At 54.0% G+C, this 12,014-nt stretch overlaps 3 protein-coding genes across 3 annotated transcripts; 1 reads left to right on the forward strand and 2 right to left on the reverse strand.

The window, feature by feature from the left end:
* Positions 1-2,313: 2,313 nt before the first annotated feature.
* Positions 2,314-3,680, reverse strand: CkaCkLH20_05553 (WLM domain-containing protein; the record flags this gene model as incomplete). Its single annotated transcript, XM_038888271.1, has 2 exons — positions 2,314-3,452; positions 3,503-3,680. The coding sequence occupies 2 exons, from the start codon at positions 3,678-3,680 to the stop codon at positions 2,314-2,316; spliced, it is 1,317 nt and encodes a 438-aa protein (XP_038746168.1).
* A 1,811-nt stretch (positions 3,681-5,491) lies between these two features.
* On the forward strand, positions 5,492-7,017 carry CkaCkLH20_05554 (uncharacterized protein; the record flags this gene model as incomplete). The annotated part of the gene is made up of 3 exons (XM_038888272.1): positions 5,492-5,915; positions 5,962-6,447; positions 6,500-7,017. 3 exons carry the CDS (start codon positions 5,492-5,494, stop codon positions 7,015-7,017), a joined length of 1,428 nt encoding a protein of 475 aa, XP_038746169.1.
* Positions 7,018-9,047: 2,030 nt separating this feature from the next.
* CkaCkLH20_05555 (integral membrane mpv17 pmp22) lies at positions 9,048-11,713 on the reverse strand (the record flags this gene model as incomplete). The annotated part of the gene is made up of 3 exons (XM_038888273.1): positions 9,048-9,394; positions 9,472-9,632; positions 11,625-11,713. 3 exons carry the CDS (start codon positions 11,711-11,713, stop codon positions 9,048-9,050), a joined length of 597 nt encoding a protein of 198 aa, XP_038746170.1.
* Positions 11,714-12,014: the final 301 nt, after the last annotated feature.

The raw sequence follows: 12,014 nt of genomic DNA on the forward strand, positions 1-12,014 counted from the left end.
TCGACTTCCGAAGCCCATCCACGCCATCCTGCGTCACCCACCTCATGTACACCTCGCTTCCTGCATTAAACCGCCTCCCGAGACCCTTCTCAACGGCGTCTACCTGCATGGAATCGCCTCCCATCGGTAGTCCATGATGGTTGCTGCCACACACCCACAAATCTCCACTCGGCACCTGTAGAAAATAAACGACCACTGCCTGAAAATCATGAGATATCGCAAACCGAATGAACCCGGGTGTTGGGATGACGCGTCTGACAACTCCAGTCCGATCATGCCGTGTCATCCTCACCCAGCACCCATCTCGTTCACCATCAACACCGCTCGTCAATACGATTCCTTTCCTTGGGGGAGCCCGTATTGAAGAGCGGGTACGGGAGCCTTACGCCGTAAAAGTCCGCAGCGATGACGGCACCAGACGATGCATCCCAGCGGACGAGGCGAACTGCGAAAACGGGGCTTCTCCGGACAGCCAACTTGGGAAAAATTGGGCTTCCTGCCAAAACTTCCCAGCCCCCCCAGCCGTGATGGGCGCTCCTTGCAGCAACGGACCCCGACCAAGCCCAAACCGAGACAGCAATACCGCCAACGACAGGTCGATCTGTTCAACATTCGGGGCTTTTTGCTTCCCAGGGACGGCACATTCGCTGATCATTTCTTTGTCTTCACCTGACGTCCCTGGCTCGGCTCCGTTGTGTCTGTCTTGATTCGGCAACCCCAACCGGTCAGAACCTTTCAAAAGTCTGCGTTTTGTTGCAAGAAGTTTATTCAGTCGACGCACTCTTTCAAACTGACATGTCCAAGTCGTCGACGAAACACCGCCCTTTGTGACTCGTGCTCGGATGTACGCCAACTCTGTCAGAGACCCAAAGCTAAGCTTCTGTCTTTCGTGGTCGCCGTCGCCGGTTTCTGGTGCCAAGACTGTAGACCGCATGTCGGTGGATGAAAGACACGAATCGACCATCCATGGCAAACGCCTGGTGTGCTGGTGTAGTGTCTGAGGCATCTCCATGTCTGGCCCGGGCTGGGTGAGAAGGGCAGAGAGGGCCTGGTAGCGAGCCTGCAAGCTTGGTCTTAGCCCGCCGCCACCCTTGTCGCGAACTGCTCGCTCCCATTCCATCCACCCAAAAGTTGAAGATTCCCGATTTCAACCATCGTCTCCGATGAGCTCCGTCGTCCCTCACATCTGCCGCGACGGAATGAGGCCACAATGATGAAGACAGCATAGCAAACGACTTCCATCACTCACGGCGTCGCGTGTGCGGGCGATCCCGCCAGTCTGGCGTTCCAACTGCGCCGTCGCGGCCGCTCTTCTAGCATCAATGCATTGTGTTTGTGCGGTTGTCTGCATTCGTGCATTCGGAGAATACTGTCGTGTCCATTGCAATCAATTCTCGCCAATTGCATATTCGAGGACCACTGGTGACGACCTGCAATATGATCAGCTCTCGGTAAGTCCTTTTCCGCTTCAAGCACCCACTCACAGACTTCACACTACTCGCGCACTCCTCAGTGCAAAAACCTGACATTGCCTGCCTGCTACACTGAATTCGGATAAACGCAAGAAATGGCTCTGACTATCCTCGACCGACGTGGTTTGGTGACAAATTTGCCCTGCGTCTAGACCTCACGGTCACTCCATCGATCGAAGATCTGCCACCAGAACAGGCCTAGCTTGCAAGGCACTCAAGACGCCTAGACCGGGATGGCCACAGACTCGACCAGGGCCCCTGGTGCTTCTCTCCATATCGGTGCGCCATCAGTGCCACACGAGCTCCACGGAACAACGCAGATCATCTGACCCTAGCTGACAGTCGAACCAATCATCGAGTGTGGGCACCACTCCGTTCGAAAGAGCTTTGCTGCCCAAGCGTGTCAGACAGCGACGTCATGATGCCATAAGCACCTTCGTTTCTGTGTGATTTGTCGCACTGAACAGTCAGAATGGTCCAGAATACGCCAATCCCTCGTGAAATCTGCGTCCGCTGCCCGTGCTAGCTTTGTTTGACATGTGCCTGGTTCGCGCGACCCGTGCCATACAATGACTCGAACTCTCATTCCGCTCTCTCGCCGTTGTAGCCCTAATGCTGAGGGAGCCTCTTGTCACCTATTATGTCATTGCGTCCGGAGTTGCGACGCAGCCTTCTGTTTCTCGCTCAAATGAACAGACGACAATGCTTGGCGGGTCTCTTCAGCTTACAAGGGTATCATCGATTATGTCGTCATATGGACCCTGAAAGATCCAGAATGAGAAGACCCCTTCTGTCTGGAAATTGGGGACGTTATGGTTCGTCTTCCGATAGCCCCGCTCTTTCAGGCGGAACTGTCCTTCATCACTCCACATGTCGAACACGTCCACCACTGTCTCTCCATGACGGTGCCGCAGAAAGAACACTTCCAAGTCAAGGGCTTCGCTGGGGCTGATACACGGTTAGCCGCAACGCTCGCGCTGCCACCGTTGCTTCCTCTCGGCGGACTGCCTGTCAGGTCTATCGTCTCTGCCGGCGGTCTCGCACGAGACGCTACCGGTGCTGATGCCGATGCTTGCTGACGCTCTCGTTTCTCTGCATTGGGAGTCCACACATGGCGCTGAGGATCCTGGCCCTTTTCGGTGCCGCACGCCTCACAGCAGAGGAAGTTTGCAGGATTGTGGAGAGTGCATATTACACACGTCCAACCACGTTGCGGTTCTGCCTGGGGGGTCGGTGCCGCAATCACCGGTGGCCGGGTTTCGGACCTCGGTACCGGAGGAGGTCTTGAAGGTTCCGGGATCGGGGGAGGCACGCTGTTGCTCCTCGGTGCAAATTCCTCCATGATCGTGCCACCGCCGTTGCCGGTCGGGTTTTGTGCACTTGGCGGAACGTAGTAGTTCCCGTACCGCTGCTTTTCCTCCTCCTGAACCAACTCCCATAGCGCCTGAGCAATGGCTGCTTCATTTGCAGCATCCTCCTCAGCCTGAGTACGGAAGCCGTTTCTTGTTGCTGTCTCGGAAATTTGTTCGATCTCCCGATCATTGTGATTCAAATTTCCGCATCCTTGCAGAGTATTGTTTCGGCGCTCGATTGCACCAACAATAGTTCGCCGAATATCTGATCCCTGTCGAGGCCCTGAACCACCAAGACGCTGACCGGAGCCAGCATTCAACGAGCGGCGCTTCTCAGCCGAGACTCGGGCGAGTCTGCGAGCTTCGTGCATGGGTAGACGACCACCTCCAAGACGGTGTCCATCGGAAAGGAAACCTTCGCCCGTGTAGCCCTTACGAATGAGCGCCTCATGTTCATCTCGAAGCTGGTTCCACAAAGCATGGAATTTCCCGTCATGAGGTCCGAAAACAATATGGGAAAGCTCGTGTAGCATCGTGTCGACGACTTGCTCAATTGGGAGAAACAAGGATCGGTCGCCGGGGTATCGTAATCTGATGAGGATTCTCTGTCCCCTGTTGACATTCAGGCCTGGATCTGCGTCAGCGCAGTGCCAAACCTGGTAGAGCGAGATGACCTACCAAGGAGATTTGCTTGATCTGGATAGAACTCTGCTAGCTCTCGTACTTTCCAACCTCTGGCCCGCATAATGGGCTTCACCAGCGACGCCACCTTCTTGAGCGTTTGTAGGGCATCGCTGGCGCGCGGGAAGTCCGGCAGGTGAGAGTACAAAAGGACGAGGGCATCGTGTTCCAACATTTTCGCTCAGCCCCTGCAGTTGCGGTTCAAGGAGAAGCGAATGATGACGTCCGGTCGGCTTGTATCGCCGAACAGGAGAGAAAAAAGAGAAAACCCGATGAAGAAGTAGGCAACGACAGGGGTATCAGAGAGAGGAAAAAGCGCATAGCAGAAGGGTGAATGGAAACAAACAGAAAAGGAGTCATTCGCATCGTAAGCAGTGACACGTACCAAGACGCGTAAGGCTCGATGACTTTCGGTGATAAGGTGTAATTGTTTGCTTGGCGGTCAATGTTGGGCGAACAACTAATTAGACGCTGGGAATATTCCAGGCGGGGTGTGGCGGGGTTGTTTATGACTAAGCCCTGCTTAGCTGCGAGTAGGAACCTTCGCGGCCGGGCAGTGACATTCCCTGGTCGTTCTTTCCATCTTCGGAGTCAGCTATCCGGCTTTCACCTTACCCACGAACCAACTTTCCATTGTTGGTGAACCCTGAATCATCAAAATTCCGTTACTCATTGGCCGGTCGACTAATCAGCCTCCCGTCCCGTCAGGGTGGTGGAAGTCCGGGAAAACCTGATCTGGCCGTGTCAGATGTCGAACAAAATCAAGGCAAAGGTGTCTTGCAGAGATGAACCTGCAGCGATCTGCCGCGCCAAGTCACAACACCATTCGCTTGCATCCATCTCAAATTGGACGACCTCTCTTCGACATCTTCCGCTTCAACTTGGTATTCCGAATACCTGGCCGACCCCGAATCCGAAGTCTTTCATTCGCACTCCTCGTGGAATTCGCGGCAGTATCCTAGCGCCAGAACCTGCTTGTTGCTGGACTGATATTGATTGCCCCTTCCTTTGGCGCAGAAAGCCGCACCAATACTCGAGATTTATGATGGTCATCTTTCCCTTGCGGAAAGCGAACAAACTAACTGGCGGTTCCCTTAGGCTAAACGAGCTGATGTTAATCAGGATCAAGACGTCGTTTCAGTCATGCATGAATTCCACCACATCCCGGAGAGCACCCCTCATGGGATTCCCGTTCACTGGTCAAGTTTAAACTTCGCAATGGCGCCGCCGATGTTCACCACTACGTACAACCGTTGGGTCGACTTCTTTCGTCGCATCTTGCTGCCGACTTCAGATGATGGAATTTTATCTCGCATCGCGACAACAGACACAGTCGGCCTGCGATTCTCGGTAACCACTCCGGAACCCGGGACAGGCGAAGTCTTCCATGACACGTCCGGAACTTCGGCATCACGACGTGGTTGACTTTGCCGACAGGGGTCGCATGCCCGACTTACAGTGTTTCGGAAGGCAAGCATACGGCTTCCACCGCCAACCGTCGTCCTTTCAAGACAGTGCCATTGAAGAACATGATTTGAGATGACATGATTGATCGACCGTCGCAGAATGTCGACGGATGCGCCTCTTCTAACGCCTTTTTCCCGGCCTCTGCCGGCGAACTCGAACCATTTTACCCCTGGCCTTCGTCCTTCCCGATCCCGCCGCCATGCCGCAAAGGCGGGCTGTTCTTTTCTATTTGCGATTCGTAATCGCTTGGGTAGGATCTCCCACTTGCGACTTGGCAATCGCGCATTTCGAAACAGTCCCTCCGAAGTCGATCTATGCGTGGGCGAAATGGGGAAGCGAACTTGGCAAAAGCTTGTGTGCATATCTTCCCCATGGCTCTCCGCATTTTAAGGACTTGTCATCTGTTGCTTATTCTGTTCGACGATTTCTTTGCTAGTTTCGAGGGTTTGTATAGAGCTCCGTGAGCTTTTCCTGACCTGGCTTCACTCCTTCGCCGGGCCTTCACTTCTATAGGTGGCCATGCGCTTCACTCATTCGGCTGCAGTCGCAGCATTCGCTCCCTTCGTAACCCATCTAGTCGATGCGGCTCCTTCGAAGAAGTCAGATGCGAGGTTTGACATTGCTACTCTAGGAGGTGCGGCATTCCGAATCGAGCAGGTTCCCAACCCAGACTTTTACTACGGATCTCGACGTGGGCCTATTGCACTGGCCAGAGCATATTCCAAGTTCGGACATCCCATCCCAGACGATCTTGCTGGGCTCATCGACCAGATCTTGGGTGAACTTGGCTTGTTGAAAGGATCCAAGGGTGGACACAAAGGAGGCAAGGGAAAGGGCAAAGGTGGAAACGGCAACAATGGCGCGGGGGCCTCGAAGGGCAATGGTACGACCACTACACCAGGAGCTGGTGGTGGAAACAAGGGGAACGGTACCGCCGGTAACGGTATGTTCAAATCTGCTGTGGTTAAACTTGCGCTGACACTCCTCAGGTGAGGTCGCCGCAATCCCGGCAGAGTTCGACAGCCAGTATCTCTGCCCCGTCCAGATCGGCACGCCGCCTCAGACCTTGAACCTCAACTTTGACACCGGATCGTCCGACCTCTGGGTCTTCAGCAGTGAGACACCAATCACCCAAGTCGTGGGGCAGACCATATACCAGATCAACGCTAGTTCGAGCGCCAAGGCCGTCCAGGGCGCGACGTGGTCCATCTCCTACGGCGATGGAAGCTCGTCCAGCGGAAACGTCTACACGGATGTTGTGACCATTGGTGGCGTCACGGTAGAGAATCAGGCCGTCGAGTCGGCCAACACGGTATCGGCGTCCTTCTCCCGGAACCAAAACCAGTCAGGACTCGTCGGGTTGGCGTTCGGGAACATCAACACCGTCAAGCCTACCAAGCAAAAGACGTTTTTCGAGAACGCCATGACCAACCTCGCGACGCCTCTCTTCACTGCCAATCTCAAGAGAGCAGCAGGTCAGTGTCATAGCCACCTCCCCGCTCTTGTTCTCAACTAACCACCTCCCAGCCGGCAACTACAACTTCGGCTTCCTCGACACGACCGAGTTCACCGGCGACATCGCCTTCGTCCCCGCCAACACGACCCAGGGCTTCTGGCAGTTCACCGCCCAGGGCTTCACCGTCGGCTCCAACGGCAGCGCCGCCGTCTCCGCCCCGCACCAGGCCATCGCGGACACCGGCACGACGCTGATGCTGCTCCCGGACGCCATCGTCTCGGCGTACTACCAGAACATCGCCAGCGCCAAGTTCGACAACACCAACGGCGGCTTCACGTTCAACTGCAAGGACCCGATCCCGTCCTTCACGGTCGACATGGGCAACTACAAGGCCGTGGTGCCCGGCGAGTTCATCAAGTTCGCGCCCGTGGACGGGCAGACGATCGAGACCTCGACGACGTGCTTTGGCGGGATACAGAGCGCCGCGGCGCTGCCGTTTGCGATTTACGGGGATGTCTTCCTCAAGTCGCAGTTTGTGGTTTTCCATGGCGGGAACAAGGAGCTCGGGTTCGCGAATAAGCCCTTGTGATGAGGGACGTTGGTCTTGGCCAGTTCGGGTGTCTACTTCATGATAAAAGGCTTCGTGCAGGCTCATAGTATCATTACTGATAGCAAACAATCATAGATACGAGAAGATGGTAGCATAGAATCAGATACAGACATGGATAATGTTTCCTTTTGCCATTCGCCTGTGGAACTCGCTTTCTTGCATACTGGTTGAGATTGTAGCCACTCGCAATATAAATACAAACGCTTACTCAGTACTGGCTCAACCAATGGAAGTTTTCGATCACATTGGACTTTTCTACGTGACGGAGAATATGGTGCTCAACAACAACCCGAATGTAAAAGATGATTCGATATCTGCCACCGTCTATCTGGTCAACCAGGAGCTGGCTCTCGGTCTTGTCCGCCTAGGTCTCTGAGGTCTTATTGCATGTCAATACTTCGACGGCGTCGAGTTCTCCTGGGCCCAATGCCGAACGCATAACCTAATCAGGGTCACGTCTTGCGTACGAGTCGTTGAACCGTGGAATACAGGTATGCCGAGGTGCTCTGTATGTACGGTACGGGCATGCAGGGGCCCGTTGAGATTGTAACCGGTTTGCCCTGTGATGCAGGAGAATGAGGTCAGGTGCTGGGAGATACTGAGTGAACTCTCTCTAGTCCTCTAGCATCGAGAAACGCGCCTAGCTGTCTCGACTTGAGTCGCCTTTTAGGCAAATGACATGATCAACAACGCAAGCATCTCATAATTTTCCACCCCACAAGTCTTCACGGTTTAAACAATTTCGTCTACTATAAAACAACACCTAAGGGTCCCGCCCTACCGGTCAGAAGCGAGCTCCATCAGCCTCTGGAATAGTATCGATGTGCCTGAATCACAGAGTGTCTTCTTACGCATGTCCGCCGCCGCGAGACATGCTTTGGGCGCCATATGAGGTAGTGTGTTGACTTCCAGACGCCATGGAAGGATGAGTGAGCGGTTGGAGTCTAATAAACGAGCATAGGAGACGATGGGGAAGGACGAGGATACTCTCTCATACATCTGACCTAAGACATCCATACAATTTGACAGCAATATACTCAAATCTGACTTTTCACGGGCGTAGAAGAAAGAATGACCATGTCGCAAAGAACTCGCAATGTGCTGAAATCCCGTGTTTCCACGCGAGAAACACGCGGTCTTAAAGGCCGAGAAACTGTCCTACGCCGAGTCGAAGAAGGCAAAGTACAGCACGAAAATCGAGAGAAGCTCTTGAATAGATCAGTTCCAAGCTCGCATACGAACAGGGGAGCGACGAATAACAGAAAACCGATCCGATTCACCTTCATCGTGCCAGCATTCATCCGGTGCTCAAGATAGATGATGCGTACTTGGTGCATGTGTTTCTGGGTGATATGAAGCTGAGATCGAGGAACACAAAGCCCAGGTGAGCTTTGAATAACTTACATATACCTGACAGAGTGAGTTTCAGGAGTTTCTAAATTGCTGATCCTGCCCCCTTCCCGTGGCTGTAACTTCACTTTTGCAGGACCTAGACAGCACTTGTCTTACTTCTGATATCTCATTTCAAACCCATATGGTTAGCTAAGAGTCAACTCAAAGCAGCCTCACATAAGCTGAAGAAACACTGGGAGGGGTGGTTGGGACATGCATGTGCATCTGGGGTTGCAAGAGTTGTGATGCATTGGCTTAGGAGCTACAGGTCGCATAGTTATGGTCCAGGTCTAGGTGCCCCTTTCATCACAGGCTCAGCATGGCCGTGAAAGATGGCTTCAAAGAAGCTGGGACAGCCAGTGCTGGCTTTTCATAAGTACTTGTATTGAAGACCTTTGCTCATGCAATGATGAATGGTGCAGTATATTCCCCGCTGGCCCTGAAGTCAATCACCTGTAATCACCGGTCTATCCTTCGTCCGCTGTCTCTCAAGCATACCCAAGGCATGGAACAATGTCGCAAAAGCTCTAGCGCTGAAAAGGAAAGGGTAAATGGGCCCAAACCTCCGCCTCCTCTTCACATACCGAGGCAACTCTCGACCACGTGTAATTGACAATCTAACCTGAGCTGTTCAGGAAGCTGAGGTAGGAGTTCCATCCGATGCTGATAACGTTGACGAACAGGACGCGGTGGTGCAGCGGGACCAGCTTGAAGTTGATCATCTGCACGAAAGGCCAGAGCATGTAGTTGGAGGTGAGGGCGGTGGTGTAGTTCTTCTCGAGCTTCTCCTGCGGGGGCGTACCCTCGAGTGTGGCCATGGAGGTGAGGAAGACGCCAATCATGACGGGGGCGAAGACGCCCTGGTCGACACCGACGCGGGCGAGGATCTCGAGGTTCTTGTTACGGAGGACGACGTTGTTCTGGAGGAACTTGAACCATGTGGTGGCGGCGGGGCCGAAGATGACTGGCGAGAGGGTTAGCGAAGCTGTTTTTGAAATTCCCAACAGCTTGATGCTGAGGCGATGGATGGTGAAGACTTACCTCCGCCGTAGAGGGCCATGCGGCCGGTACGGGCCCACTCATGCTTCTCGAAGCCGCGCTTCTCGACGAGCTGCTGGGCTGTGAGGTCACCGGTCGCAAAGAGGATGGCGGTGGTGATGCTCTGGGTGAGCAGCGGGCGGGCCGCAAGTCTTGCCTGATACCTGCGAACGTGGTCAGCTACCCGGTTCAGCCATATTAAGCTTGAGCTGAGGGATGAAGCTCTTACCAGCCGAGCATTGTGAAGGTCTTCTGAGATTGGTGGAATAAACGGAGAACGCGATGGGCCGGAATTTTCGATTCAATCCAGAAAACAGGACGACCAGAAATGAAAATCGACGTCTAGAGAGAACCAAGGGCAAGATATCGGGGCCGCGGAACAGGACAAGTCGTTGAGCGAGTGAATTGGGGTTGGGCCAATGTGAGCTGGTTGGACGAAGTGAGAGGCGAGAGGTGAGAGGTGCGGCTCCAGGTTTGGGGGAGGTGCTTGCCCAGCAGGGAAGGTGGATGATGATCGCTAGGTGTGCTTCCTGCACGTGACGGCGGACTCTTAATTTCGGTCAAAAAACCAACGAGAATCACAGAGGAGATTGATTGCTGGGAAACAAGAAACGACTTTGATTCAGCGGAAGCTCCTGCGGTTGACCGTCGGTCCAGAAGCAACAAATATGGGATTTATCACTTTAGGGGGTTCGATAAGGGACTTTTCCGATACTGAACACGATGCGATTCGGGATTGCCCAAGAGAGTACTCCGTCGAAGTGCCTAATGCAATAAACGAGGTGATGTACCATCCGGCGAGTGCTCCCCGAGATCCACGATGTCCACAGTTTGGCTGGGTCTGGGGTGCAGGAATGAAGTCTGGCGTCTCGTGTCCAAGATATTTTCATTTTGTGACGTGAGCGGCGACTACTCGTCGTCTATAATGAATACGTGGAATCGTGCTACAGGGAGTGTCGAGGGCCTTGCTGTGGTAAGCGACTGCCAGCGAGTGCAGAAATTTCGAATCGAGCTCCTCCCACCGCGTTCCTTCCACGATGGCGTGCTCGAGCTGTGTCAGGCCCGAATCGTTGACAAAGCGTCGACGAAGCGCCGATAACTTGTTGACCGATCGTCGATGGATCGTTGAGGAGTCGTCGACAAATCGCTGACTTCAGGGATAAACGTCGTCGAGAATACCTTGGGAGCGTCCTCCAGGTCAAGAATCAGCCAGCGCAAGGAGTCATCGACGCGTCGTCCGCAAATCGCCGGCTCAAGAGACAAACGCTGTCGAGAACACCTGCAATGCATTCTCCAAGGTGAAGGGTTCGCCAGCACCCAAGGCAACGACGCATCAACGAAGCGTTGCCGACGAGAAATTGACAGATTGCTGGGCGAGTGTCATCGAGACCACGCACCTTGGACACGTCCCCCATCGGTCAGCCAACACGGAGCAGTCACAAAATCATACGGGCAAGCAGCACATTGTCACTGCCAGCGAATTCGTGGAAGTCCGTTGGGCGTAGGCTGGTGGTGGTCGCGTCTTCTTCATACCGCTGCGCAGAGGCAACGGACACAATGAAAACAAGGAAAATGCATCAAAAATTGCACCCACGATGGCCCCGAAGGACAATCGAGAGAGGTCGACTCCGCGATGTGCAATGCAGGCCTCCCTCTCTGCCAGCCGGATTTCTTGATCCCCGACGGACTGAATAAGGTAAGTATGCTTCAAAGGAAGCTCCAAATTCAAAAGCTGCGTGAAGAAGACGGGTTTATATAGATTTCTGGAGAGGACCGCAATCAGTAAAATTGGATGTCACGTGGTGCAGCAAGGTCGCGCCGAACCCTTTTTACGTAAGGCAACAAAGCCAAGTGGGCACCTGCGTAAACCTGGAAGTCCAGTGACAGGCAACCTGGATGATTGAGGCGTCGAGAGGCTGCAAGCCCAGGCAAGTGCTGTCCTCTCCAGGGCTGTCTCTTTCACCTGTGTCTCCCGTCTGTCACCAACCTGGAAGCTGTGTCTCTGTCGCCGAGTCTCCTGTCGCCTCTGTCGCCTCTGCTGCCTCTTGTCATCCTGAGTGTATTCCAACTGAATATCCACTTATTGCCTCATCTCGGGCCCGTTCTATGACTTAAGTGCTTATCAGCGTGCCGTGGCAGGAGATTGGGCTCGAAACGATGGTTCACCCGGCTCCTTCCCGCCGGCTGGGACGGTAATCGACACATTGATGAGCGCGGTGATGTCGGTGAGGCTGGGCAGGTTCATGACGACGACTAGGCCTGATGAATCGACGACAAAATCTTGCGGCAGGCAAGGAACCTCTTGGGCCCTAATGCGCCATGGCGGCGGCACACAAAGCTTCAGCGGTGTCGACGATTGGTAAGGATCGGTCGGGTCCGCTCGTGAAGGCCAGCATTTGTGGCAACTGCATGTCGTCGACACTACGATCATGCAGAGCCAGATGCTAAAAATTCTCTAGGTTTACTTTGGCTTTTATTGTTCTAGAACGTTCCGGTGTTCTGAGATTCTGGATGCAATACCCGTGGACATGTCCCCGCCTCGTGTT

The sequence above is a fragment of the Colletotrichum karsti genome, assembly GCF_011947395.1.
Source record: "Colletotrichum karsti strain CkLH20 chromosome Unknown Scaffold16, whole genome shotgun sequence".
Classification (NCBI taxonomy): domain Eukaryota; kingdom Fungi; phylum Ascomycota; class Sordariomycetes; order Glomerellales; family Glomerellaceae; genus Colletotrichum; species Colletotrichum karsti.